The sequence below is a fragment of the Plodia interpunctella genome, chromosome 6, assembly GCF_027563975.2.
Source record: "Plodia interpunctella isolate USDA-ARS_2022_Savannah chromosome 6, ilPloInte3.2, whole genome shotgun sequence".
NCBI lineage: Eukaryota > Metazoa > Arthropoda > Insecta > Lepidoptera > Pyralidae > Plodia > Plodia interpunctella.
Window position 1 is genome coordinate 10,206,947 of NC_071299.1, and position 14,063 is coordinate 10,221,009.

The 14,063-nt window shown below is 34.9% G+C and overlaps 1 protein-coding gene across 7 annotated transcripts in view; it reads left to right on the plus strand.

The window, feature by feature from the left end:
* Nucleotides 1-13,140, plus strand: part of LOC128670722 (uncharacterized) — a 57,526-nt gene extending 44,386 nt beyond the window's left edge. For 2 of the 7 annotated variants that reach the window (XM_053746651.2, XM_053746652.2), the window contains exons 4-11: nt 2,305-2,443; nt 3,519-3,635; nt 5,190-5,438; nt 6,992-7,096; nt 9,930-10,160; nt 10,855-11,014; nt 11,229-11,368; nt 11,543-13,140. In XM_053746651.2, coding sequence (XP_053602626.1) covers nt 2,305-2,443; nt 3,519-3,635; nt 5,190-5,438; nt 6,992-7,096; nt 9,930-10,160; nt 10,855-11,014; nt 11,229-11,368; nt 11,543-11,680 — 1,279 coding nt within the window. In that variant the 3' untranslated portion in view covers nt 11,681-13,140. Of the gene's footprint in view, nt 1-2,304; nt 2,444-3,518; nt 3,636-5,189; nt 5,439-6,991; nt 7,097-9,929; nt 10,161-10,854; nt 11,015-11,228; nt 11,390-11,542 lie in introns of those variants that run through there. The other 5 variants (XM_053746653.2, XM_053746657.2, XM_053746654.2 and 2 more) reach the window with 5 other exon arrangements.
* Nucleotides 13,141-14,063: the final 923 nt, after the last annotated feature.

A 14,063-nucleotide genomic window follows, 5' to 3' on the forward strand; every position in this document is an offset into this window, starting at 1 on the left:
AATTATTTATATATATTTTTGACATGTTTAATACATATATTTTGACATTTACTTGTAAAATATATACGTGATTTGTAATCTTCAAGTGTCTGAAAATCTATTATGGTAGGTTATGGAGATCGAGTATGTCATGCACACTCAAATGGTCAAACCGGTAGCGGCGTCGTGGATCGGGTCGGGAGGTTCCCTCTATTGTGGTTGAGCTTCGCGATGGCTGACTCACGCGACAACTCGTGAACGGGTGCTGCCGGGGGGAATTGGTCAGCTCGATCTTTGATTAAGTTTTTTTTTGTTTGGTTAATAATACATATATATATATATATATATATTGCTTTCATCAGCACTTGATCACAATCATAATATGTTTCAGTATACCTTTTGACCATGTACTTTATTGTGTACTTACATTGTTATATTACTGATAAAAAATTATACATAAATTTATATTTAAAAAATGGTAAGCCCTTCTGGCATAATAGGGACCAACACTGTTTGAATGAGTTTCTTTAGAATATGACGTGAAAAAGTGCCTGTGAAGGCCTAATTTCTGAATAAATGATTTGATTTTGATTTTGACTTCTACTAAGAATTTCTTCCGAAAATAAAGCAACAGAAGCTTTGAACTTGTGAGATTGATACTCCAATATTAAGAATTATTTTCAAGAAACTATTCTAGTTTTGTAACCCGATGTCTGGATATGTATAGATCCGAATGTGGGACATAGATCGATGTAACTTTATTTGGACGATGTAACAAACTAGGGTCAGAATTAAATCGCTCTCGTCGGCCGATTTGTTCAGCCATTTAAAAAAGCAAATTCAGGCATATTTTTCTTCTTTGTCTTCTATAATAATAAATTATTTATTTCAATAACATACATGGTAAAGTTTTGCAATAAATATAAAAATACATTCAAAGTAGGTACCGTAAAAACAATGGTGCTTGAGCTAGGATGTAAAACATCCTGTGTTTCACGCGTTCTATACATATTATAATAAGTAGGCTGTATATATGGACATAGGAGATATTAAAGAACATTAATTATGGGAGGTCTTTATAGGACTAATAGAAGCCAGAACAATTTTTGTCTGTCCGTCTGTATGAATCCAGAAAATCCGGAAAAAAAAACATTGTTATCTCGTCCGAAATAGGATGAGATCTAATCTCATCAATTTATCCACGATCGCTAGTGATCCCGATAACGAGATTGGGTTACAAATTGAAGATCTTTTATTACGTTCAGGAAAAAAAGATTTTAAGGTACCTATATATCTAATATAAATATATATATATAAATAAATATATTAGGACAAATCACACAGATTGAGCTAGCCCCAAAGTAAGTTCGAGACTTGTGTTATGGGATACTAACTCAACGATACTATATTTTATAACAAATACATATATAGATAAACATCCAAGACCCGGGCCAATCAGAAAAAGATCATTTTCCATCATGACCCGACCGGGGATCGAACCCGGGACCTGTCGGTTCAGTGGCAAGAACCTTACCACTGCGCCACCGAGGTCGTCAAATATAAATATATAAATATATATCTAAAAGTTTTTTTTGTATCTAGACATTTAACTAGCACAATTAAAACTGGAGTGTGCGCGCAATAGGTGAAGGCTCAGTGATATGCCAGCTCCACTCTGTCGTCGAACAGTTTGCCAAACTTTGGTGGCTTCGGTATACATTGCTGATTTTTCATGGCAGTAAATAAAAGCACTCGTACTTACTACGCAATGTTCACGCAGTCGCGTCGGCATATGTCAATGTGGAGCTGGCGTAACGCTCAACAAAATGCCTAGCACCAGATTGTCATCCATCACCTTCAGCGACACGTCGCTCACATATGAACATGTACAAAAATTTGAAAACGCATAACGTGACGTGTAGATGTTACAACAAGGAAGCGGCGTAAAAAATATTAATTAACTTAGTGTGTACTCAATACTAAAGATAAATTCATATGCTCCGATGCTCAATGCAACCAGGAATACGCTCAGATTGTACAGAGACTCAAGATAAAATATGTATATAGTTATAGAGGAAAACAGGCGCCAAAGGCGGACGTCTCAGCGGACAGACGGTGGCCCGAATGAATGAACATTGTGTATTTTTAATGAGAGCATTTATTTACCGCAATAAAAAACGAGCAATGTATGCTGAATTGGCTAGTTAGTTTGACAAATTGCTTTAAAGAAATATAATTTGGACTTTCCTAATAAAAAGTGTAAACAGTTTTATGCAACAGATAAATTTGTATACTATATACTAATTCTGTATTGGTCTTTCGCAGGTGGTCACATGGCCTTCTATTCCATCAGGCGATAGTAGACTGCGCACGCGCAGCCATACTGCTGCCACTCGGCATCGCAGTATTCAAGTGTCAGCCGGTGTACAAGTGCTCCTTAGTGGAAACAGCATTTCTTCTGCTTGTAAGTACTGTATGACAGTAGAATGCGCGCGCGCAGCTAAATACCTACACTTCGGCATCGCAGTGTTCAAGTGTCAACCAGTGTACAAGTGTTATTTTATTAAGAGATAGCATTTTTTTTGCCAGAAAGTATTATGTACAAAAAGATTACTATTGAAGCGGTGGTGGTGTATTGGTTAAGACGCCCGCCTGTAAACCGAATGGTCTCAGGTTCGAATCTTATTCATGCCACGTGAGTTTGTATACTAATCTGACTCTGAAAATAGTTTTCATAGATCACCACTTGCTATCGGTGAAGGAAAACACTGTGAGGAAACCTGTACTCTAATCAATAATTTATCATCTAGTATTTGAAATGGAGAAGGCAATGGCAGACCACTCCAATAATATTGTCAAGAAAGTCGTTATGTGTGCTACATTCCACTTAGTGACTACGACCCTCAGCCATTCTTTATCAGTATCTACTGATTCTATTCAACGTCACAATGCTGAAATTCTTTTTTTTCTGGTTTATAAACCAGAAAAATCTAGTTTATAAACCAGAAAGATCGAGTTTATAAACCAGAAAAATAGAATTGTTATAACATACAGTGATAGATCGATAAAAACACTTAACATTAAGCTAAGTTACTTTAACTTCTTTTCAAAGAATTTTATTGTAAAATACTGCCATAAAAGGCAATTTATGATTCACAAAAAGAGAGTTTTTATAGCCAATTCCAGTTCGGTTAAAGATACAGTTGGGTTAATTTGGTTATTAATATATATGGGAGAATCCAACATCAACAATCGGTACTGTGTATATTCTTACACTAAGTACCCACCCATATAGTATATCGCATGACGTTTAGCATTTATAGCAGTTTATATAGTTTAGTTTATATTCCGAATTAATATATATATGCAACTAAATTGTTAGTATATATATATATGCAACTAAATTGTTAAAAACAAAGCACGCAATAATTGTATGCAATGTTTTGGTTGGTGCAAGTGTGCAAGTTAAAGTTAACGTCAAATCTGGTTAGTGCAACTGACGCTAAATCTTGTGGCAACACATTTCACCTTTATTGCAGGTAACCGTGTCAACAGTAAACATGCTCACTACGGTGCTAAACGACAGTCCGATTTTCCCCGAAAACGAGGAAGAACAAGCAGATTTATCGGCGCCATTACTGATGGACAGTCCCCAGGTGAGATGATAAAACAAGGGATACAATACCTCTGTCATTTATTACGGATACACGTCCCTTTTCTTATTTATTGGACGGCGGAATATGTTATTATTAACATATTTTGAGAATAATAAAGGACATTTTTACTGAGTCAGCATTTCTTCTTGATCATAATGTTGTAACACTTTTAGCTTGAAGAATTCATTTAAACTTAAACAAAGGCTCATTGTAAGGGTGAGAGCCTTTAGGTGACGTTTAGACAAAATGGCGCACTTTACGTTCTCTGCGTAAATTAAAGTTAACGTCAAAGGTGCGCCACTAATCGTGTATCATCTATCAGTCAACTATAAAGCTTTTTATAATTCTTCAACAGTTTTACAGCACACACATGAGTTTTTTGTCAGGCGTTAAATGCCACAAGATATCTCTAACGACAATATGGCAAAAGTGATGTTTTTGTAAAAACTTGAAGATGGAAATGTAATTCTGACTAATTTTTGTATTTTTGTTTCATTTCATTTGAGCGTGACATAACCTACTTGAATATTTAAAATTATTTAAGCATCATTTGACTAATTGGATGATAGAATGTATTTACTTCGAATGAATATTAATTATTCATTGGAAAGCCTTTTAGCTTCCATCAATTTTAAATTAAGCTTCCACAGTTTAATCGAGAGGAATTTGAGGCTGCACTCAAAGAGCTTTGGATGTAGTCTTATTTGAATTCCTTTATTTATTGAGGTATTTTCATACAACTAAGATACACTTTCTATAGTTTCAAAATTTTTGTAGACTACATTTACCGTCTCGTCAGTCTTAGTATAATCTAACAGCGACTCTGCTTTGAAATTAAGTATCAGAAAAAATATAATAAATACACGAGTATAAGATTATTTTACGCGCGGCTTTAAAATGTAAGGTTAAGTGAATGCATATTTTTGGTTTCTCCGGGGAATACAGTTTGACGAATTATATGTTTAAATTGTATATTTATTATTTGTTTATTTCCATACAAAAAAAGATTGTCTTGAAATGTAGACATTAATATGTATATAGCTATAAGCAGATCATTAAAATAGAAAACGTATAATAAAGACATGCATAAATTGGGAGAAGGAATTTTGTGATATTTTCTTCGCTGGCTCAGCATTCTAATAGGATCTTCGTCACCGATACTACAATTTTCTGCGCCATCCTTGCTAGTCGGTTCTTTGGAGCGCATCCAGATCTCTCAGAACTTCGTCAGTTACTCCACCGGTATTGGAACCAACGACAGGTCTTGGTCTGTCCTTGAAGCCTCTTGTTACTTTATGATCTTCTCCCATCCTCTCCACGTGACCTAGCCAATGATGTATTTATTTTTAAAATTAATTTTATTAGAACTAGATTAATAATTTTATAGATAGATAGAACTATTGGTATAGCCTAATGGCTATACCAATAGTTCTTATAAAATTAATCTAGTTTAATTAGCTATCTAATCTAGCTTAATTGGTATAGCCTAATGGCTATACCAATAGTTCTTATAATATAACAAAAATAGATTTTTAACAATATTTTTTGTTGCAGTGTGTCCTATTCGGAACATTTATGATATGGTTCGCATCGATCACGATAAACCTTGGACCGACATTCCTATCAGGGGCGTTGGCGGCCAGCGCAGGATCTTATGGGTCCTACGGCCCTGCCCCATCGTGCCCCCTGGTCCGGGGGCCTTTCAGACATTACGTTCTTAACGCTTTATGGATCGGCGTCAACGCTGTTTGCGTTGGACTAACGCTGTTCCATTTGAAGAAGCTTCATCGGGACCTTACTAAGGTTTGTTTAGTGAGATGATCAATGAATTTCTAGTAACAGATGGTATGGAGAGGTTTGCAATTTATCAATAGTATTTATCGACGTAGATAGGGCCTGAGTAAGCCTAAATCGATGTGCAAAATCAGATTGAAGTGCTAGTGAAAAATAGTTTTTGTAGCTTAATAATGCATTCGGAATTCACCTGAAACATAGTTATATGAAATTATTAGTATATAAGCCATCTCAAAAATGTCTTAAATTTCGATTATAAGTTGTGATTCAGAAAAAAATCTATTTTGATGTTTGAAAATATTATGTGCCTATTCCGGCCTGTCTATAAAAAGATACTTGATGCTTTCCATTCGCTTCGTGATCATTTCCATTGAGGTCAAACTTCTCCATCATCATTTGCTGGGTCGCAACCATACCATCCGCTGCTTCGACTCGGGTAGTTTACTGTGGCAACAAGAATGCGTCTTGAAAAATAAGAAACATTTTTTTAATGGCATGTTTTGTTAAAAAAAATATATATTACAGTTTATTATAAAATGATTTAAAAATATTTCAAACTCAAAAACAAGATTCAGATTGGAATAAAAAATATAAAAAAATATTTTTTTTTTACATCGGTGTAAACATTAGCTTGTAAACAGAATATTATGCTGCGTACGTAAGCAATACAGGATTAAATTAATCAAATTTATTTTTGTTTACATCCTTAATCAGAAAAGTAATACTTCAGATAAAAATATTTTAAGCTGATGTTATCTAGAAATAGAAACAAAAAATTAAAGAAAAACACAGTAAAATACCCATTACGAACTTCGCATACGAATGAGACGATGTAGTGCATTGCAATTCAGACACAGTTGTGAATAACGTCCAAAGTTCGAATTCAGCTCATCCACATTATTTGGGGTTGTTTCGTTTCACGTTGGCCGTCCAGCTCTTGGTACATTGCCAGCCCACGATTATATAAGATTTAAATTTTCGGAAGTCAATTTAGTTGGATGTTTGTGTTGTTGTGTCCACCGGAACGTTAATAGTGATGTGACAGTCAATGGACCGCTATCGATAGTCGACGATCGAATATTTTTGGTTTTCAATTATTTTTTCCTACATAGACGGTAAATAGTAAAATGATTCCTTTTTGAAACAAAAATGGAGTCGAGATCGTAAAAATACATCTATTATGATGAATATTGAATCAATAAACAGATTGAAATACCTATTATTAATACAATAAAGATTTAATACCCCTAAATAGATTCGAGGCTTAGGTTAGGCGAGATTTACTTAACGACTATATTATTAAAACACATACATAAAAATGGATTAACAATAAAAGATACAGATTAATCAAAGTAAATACTATGTTATTAAAACATATTAAAAACTTACCTATTATTTTAATGACTACAAAAAATACATTTAAATAACCTACATCGATAAACAGAATCGATAGTAAACCATCGATAGCATGGTCACCACAGTCGGCAACACTGCGCAAACATTTGAGCACCGGACAGCCAATCATCTAGGGGTGTCGATAATTTAAATCTTACCGCATGCAGGCTAACGTAGAAGCAGTTCGAGTAGCTGGTTTAGTGACAACCCTTGTGAGCATGGCAGGTGACAACAGGCGTATGGACTCTCTGCCCAACTCCGTTGGACCCAGGGTAAGTATTGCATGTGGTTTGGTAAATAAAAATGGCGCGTTGATAGCAAACATTGATTTGTTTGGTTTATATTTAAAAAAAAAAACAAATGTCCATAGGTAACCAAGAATATGTACTGATAAAATATATTACCTATCTTTGTTAAGTGATAAATCTAGTGATAAAACTAATATTATAAATGCGAAAGTAAGTTTGTTTAGTCATTATACTTGTTTGTTTAAGAGGTACTTCAAGCTCTATCGACCAATCTTCTAGAAATATTGCATACATGTAGTTTGAAGTATTGAGAAGGACATAGGGAACCTTTCATCCTGGAAAATTAACACGGGCGAAGTCGCGGGCAAAATCTAGTGTTATTATAATTTAAATTATTTCTTCAATCATAGGCTCAGATTATGTATTTTTTTTTCTTCTTTTTATAAGCTAGTATCAATTAATACTTTATAATTGCATAGCCATATTCAGTAAAACATGTCGGTCGGTGCGTGTCATTTATTGCAACTTTTGAAAAGGAAATTATTATGAATCTGTCACTATTTCAGAATTTCATGTCCAATCAAATCAGGAAGACAAAAAATTATGAAACTGTACTAAGTAATTTATACCCATAATTAAATGCCATTTTAACGGCGATATGTGCTTGAATAAATTTTGATAAATGTCTGCATAAGTTTAATATATGGCATGAACAATTGAGTAATGTTCAATAAACTCGAACTTTAAGGAAAATCACTCACATTAAACAACACACATTAAATAATACTACACTAAACTAATTGTTAAATACTACACTAAACTAAATGTTAAAATGTTGGTAAGTTAGTAACAATTTAGTTATTTATTGGTAACACATTACATAAGATATTATTTAATTGTACTTTGTGAATTAATTTTTGTTTGGCTGTTTGGCCCAAGCATGGTGCAGTATCCTCATAACATATGTAATTGATTTGATATTATTACGTACGTTTGTACATTTAGCTTTTTATTTATTGGAAATACAACTTTTATTTTATTTATTCATTCAAATTTTGTCATTTTTAATAATGATGTAAATTCGTCCTCCTAATTTTTAATATATGTATAAGACCTATATTTGTTAATTGACGTCCTTGGAGAAAAGGCTGCGGTGAAGTTTGTTGCGCCGCTTCTTCATCACCTGCGCTTTGGAAGCCGGCAGTAGACTTAGTTTAAGTAATTTTTTTGACGTCAATAAGTGATGTATATCATCCTAAATTGAATAAATAATTTCAAATTTGAATAAAATAAATAAATAAATAAATAATAAATAAATAAATGAGGACAAACCACACATATTGAGCTAGCCCCAAAGTAAGTTCGAGACTTGTGTTATGGGATACTAACTCAACGATACTATATTTTATAACATATACATATATAGATAAACATCCAAGACCCGGGCCAATCAGAAAAAGATCGTTTTCCATCATGACCCGACCGGGGATCGAACCCAGGACCTCTCGTGTCACATTGTAAACACTATTAGTTTAGTCTAATTCACGTGATTATAACTGTCGGTAAATTGTAGGAGCCATTGATTTCCATATCTGTTTGATTCCTAAATCTACGGACACAAAACTTTGTAACCTTTCAAACTGACAATTTGACAGTTTTCCGTCGATGTAAACTAAAGAAAAATTTGGCAAGGCTCGATCGTAATCTGTCGAGACTGTCGAAACAGTATAACAATTTTACGGTATAAAATCTGCATTCTAAAATACAAGAAGTAAATCTATTGTTTTATAAAAGTATAATGTTTGCTATTAACATTGCTGTTTTGTACATAGAAGCAGTAGGTACTTAATTAGCGCATGTTAGTGTCATTTTCTCCTTCTTCACCACACACCTTTAAATCATTCTATATAGTGGTTTTTATTACATCTTCGTCACATTTATGTTCGCACTTCATAATGTTAACTGAATTTTAAATAAAAATTAAATTAAAAATGTATCTCATCTATCTAAACTGAAATGTTTAACTAAAATACTTTTTTTTCTAATCTTTTATTAATCCACTGTAATGTAATCCACCCTGTAATAAAAAAAATTTTGTATATCTTTAATGCTGAATTTCCACCAAGCCATGTGATTTAATGCAATGAGCAAAGATTTATAGTACTCGTGACACAAGGAAACGAGAACAAGGAAACCAGATAGACATGGGTCTATCTGGGAAAATGCCCCTAGAAAATATACACTGAAGTCTTGTTAGTGTGTGTTTTTCCTTTAATTGAATTCAGACCATCACAGTATTAAGAGTGAGGCTATAATTCTTATCTTACTACAGATAATATTTTACAAGATTTTATTTACATTTATTTTTATAAATTCAAAAGCCCAAGAAGGGGAGGTGTCTATTGATGTGTCCTGGGGTGTGCCCATCAAGTCACATCAATAGGCTAAAAAAAGCAAAAGCCCAACTCAGATTTAATTCCATACCTATTGTATTTTTATGAAATCTTATCTAAGTAAATAATTTTTTTTTTTAATCAAAAGTGATCTTAAATATTTCAACTTCCTCATATCAAAAGTAAATGTTTTTCTATAGTTCAGTTTTTCTACAAAAAATTGCAATCGTTTTCCCTCTCGTTGCTCCTTTTCTCATCTGAGCTTGGTGGAAAGACTAACTGAAATGTCGGCTACACACTATCGGCGAACTAACACAGACGGCGACGAGAATATGCATACATTGCGTAGTTTGTAAAAGGGCTTTTATTTACCGCAAAGAAAATGTACGTCTCGCCATAATTTGGCGAACCGATAGTGTACAGCCGGCATAACAACATAACCACATTTAAACTTTAAATTTTAGACTGTAGATGGCGCGTTGTCTGACGGGCATTGCCGGCCGAGTGGTAGCGCCAACTTGCCGCTAGGTGGCGGGCGTCGGCTGCGGGGGTATCTGGCCAGGGTGGAGCGGGAGGGGGTGCGCAGGGTCCGCATGTTTCTGGTCATCACCGCGGCATATGTTCTCTTCTGGGGACCCCTGTTTATTATCACGCTGCTGCACCATCCGGCGCTGACATCGCATATAGCTTATGAGGTAGGTGGTGAAGATGTGCGCGATTTATGATTGGTATTTATAGATCCCAGTATCAGTAATCTTAGTAGTTCTATCTCATCTGAGCATGTTTCCCGTAGCTATAACGTTAATCTCTCTTGGGAATGCTGTCTTTGATTATCAGCTATCAAGGATTTGTGATGTATTCTTAGCAGTTCCATTTGGAACAACACCTTCGAATACCTAACTAGTTAACTACCATTTGCTATATCTATGCCCATACTACATATAGATATGTACGAAGAATCGATTGAAATAAATTAAGGTCTTCTTTTGGATTCTGATATCATCATCATCATCAGCCTACCCTTATCCCATAGCGCTCCAGTCTCTGCTGCCATTTTGCCAACCTGCTCTGAATCTCTAGCCCATTCTTACCGACGTGAACTATGTCGTCCGCGAAGAGCATGCACCAGGGTGCCTGTATATCCCACGTCAAAGCGTCCATTACAAGAAAAAACAGATATGGGTTAAGTACTGATCCCATATTCAACCGAATTCAAGGGAAGCTCAAAACGCAATTCCAGTTTTATAAATTTCAAATTTTTAAACTCGCTCATCTCCTCAGCAGCTACAGAGCATCGTAGCCCAGGATCCTCTTTCTTCTCCACTTCAAACATTCTTCGACAGGCTTCAGGCAGTTCAGAAAGTTTCTGAACATGATAATGTTTCCCAGATGTACTTCCAAATCACCCTGCACATCTCGTACGTCCACGCCGCGGTGAACCCTCTCCTGTTTATGGCCTTACATCGAGCATTACGACGAGCTGCCCTGCAGCTGTGCTGTGGGTGTTGCGTGCATTGGAGCCAGTTTGTGTTGGCTTTGACGGCAGCCGGTAAGTTGAAGATCTTCTTCTTATTGACCTTATCCCACTCATGTGGGCTCGAAATGTTGTTACTAAATGAATATACCAAGATGAGTCTGCAAAATAAAACGAGGATGCCGATTGCTGATTGGTGACAGAATTTTCTGTCTTTCATCATCAAGAGTTTTTTTTTTCTGACAATATTTCGATTTAGGAATATTAACAAGCAACATATTTATTTCAGCTCAATCGCCTCTAGCGCCGTCATCATTCTCGCCGGCAGCTGCATCTCCAGAACCTCCCCCCGCGCCGCCACCGCCTATGGCCCCCCCGGCCCCTTCAGTCCCAGCCCCCCCTGGCCCGCCAACGCCTCACACGATGATGGTAATTACTTCTTATATGTAAGTGTTGACACCGTAATACGTGGTTATATCACTCGCACAGCCCCGCACGTCCCCTTTACCTCGCGAGTAGATCAGGTACAAATTGCATGAAAATAACCCCGTCCGCAATCCTATAGCTACTTCTAAGTTAAATGATGCAAAATCTCGATCTCAGAGTTGGGAAGTTGAGGGCTGTGATGCTGAGAGTATGTCGAGTTCGCGTGTGCAGGGAGACGAGGATTTGATGGCTGAGTCGTGGGGCAACGTGCGCCGGCAGCCGAGGTCGCCCAGCCCACTCCTGCCCGTCATCTGAACGTCTGCCAGCCACAAATCTGCCGACGAGTCGCGCGACGCGTCGCCACACATATCCAACGATTGAGCACCAATATCGTCCGTACCAAGATTTTCTTGTAAATAACAATCGTCAAATTGTATATAGCATTCGTTGTGTCGTAGGATGGTCATTCTATGTGTATAGACATGTAAAGATTATATCGATCTACTAACTAACTTTGACTGTGGAATAAATTACATACAGGTAAGATTTTTGAATTGTACATGTTGTAAAGATTAGATTAAATTTTAAGGACTATATAAAGCTCAATTCTAAACAGTCGAGATACTCGTACGTAGCTAACATTTCCTATATGTGTAGTCGTGTGTGTCAAATATTATATCATCAGAACATATTTTTGTCAATAAACAAAATTGAACACCAAATAGTTAGGTATTGACATTTAAGATTTGGTCTAATGGCCTGTAACAATGGATGTAACAATTTTCAAGATTGCTTCGCACATTAATACTTACAACGATTTTTGGGTTACGAAGATGATAATCGTGCTTATACGCTTGTTGGTTTGGTCATGTTTACAGGATTTTATTTTATCTGTTACGAATCGTCATGTTCAGTCAAGAAAAATTTGCTTGCTATTCTATATTATGTATGTACGTTGATTCTATTGAAGTCGTTAGTGTGCGAGGTGACAATTAATTTAAAAGTTCCACGACGCCATTTTACGTTACTTTTCATTCATCTCGACTAAATTTCACCTTACACCTCGGGGATTTTTTATAAAATTCATGTTAATTGTATCCTTTTTGGATTTCTATACATTTGACGACCTCGGTGGCGCAGTGGTAAAGTGCTTGCCCCTGAACCAAGAGGTCCCCGGGTTTGATCCCCGGTCGGGTCATGATGGAAAATGTTTTTTTTCGGATTGGTCCGGGTCTTGGATGTTTTTCTATATATGTATTTGTTATAAAATATAGTATCGTTGAGTTAGTATCCCCTAACACAAGTCTCGAGACTTGTGTTATGGGATACTAACTCAACGATACTTCAACGATCAATCTGTGTGATTTGTCCTAATATTTATTTATTATTTATTTATTTATTTATAAAATTCATGTTAATTGTATCCTTTTTGGATTTCTATATATTGCTAGTCACAATTTGTTTAAATCCATACTTCCATACCAATATTATAAATGCGAAAGTCTGCCTGTCTGTTCCGCTTTCACGGCTAAACCGTTGGACCGATTTTAATAAATTTTGGTATGCAAATAGATAAAAGGTTCCTTTTCAAATATCAAGCCCCAAATGACTATTATGGGGAGTGAATGTTTGTGTTCCACTTTTGCACTGCAATTCACGCGGGTGAAGCCGCGGGCCAAAGCTAATTTTCATATAATTCTATCTAAAGACTGATTTAGTTTGTCTTGATAACTTTTGAAAAAAAATTATGAGATTACGTATTAATTTATTAAAAACAAGATTATCTAAATTTATATAGGATAATGCGAATTTCGAGAACTACGGTTCCTAATCTATCTTAAGAATCTTCTAGAAATGTAGGATATGTGTCAAATTATCGTTAGTATATATAGTTACCTCTCACCTAATATATATATATATATATATATATATATATTAATATATATGCAAAAGATATTTTTCAAATATTTTATTTTAAAATATGTCGTGTAAGCTACTAGACTTTCAAAACACTTTACTATATTTTTCTTTATGTTTATGCCTATTTTTGTCATTAAAATTATCTATTATATTTACATATAATGAAGTAATTTATAAAATCGGGAATTAAAATAATAACTGCAGAATAAAAAATAATCTTATGATATTTATATGAATTATTAAAAATAAGCAGTAGAAAATGAATATGAATAATCGTCCCATATACAATTTCTAAAAATATACAACTTTATTTACCTGTAGAAGTAAATGATTTTCTTTTCTGTACTGTACAATGATGTAATATTAAAATTTAAAATGTAAGATCTAATTTTAAAATAAGAAAATAAGAAATAAAAAATATAATAAAAAAGAGAAATAATAAAAGAATAATAATAATAAAATCATTTATTAAATGTTACCTTTGTTTTATTATTTAAACCTACAATGGGAACTGCCCGAATCGACACGCCATTCGATTTCAGTTCGTTATCGATAACTCGATTAAGCCGACGTGACATTCCTATTGGGTCAGGTGCGACGAATAACCAAACTCTATGTAAGTTTATTACAGAAATTGAATTTTTGACACAAGCTTTTAATATCTTGCATTCAATGTGTGACAAAAAAAACATGTCCACGTAGTAAACCCTAGAGAAGGTCCCTCTTCGGGAGCCGTTCCTGATTATAGCTCAAACTAAACGTGTGTAAAAAAAATTCA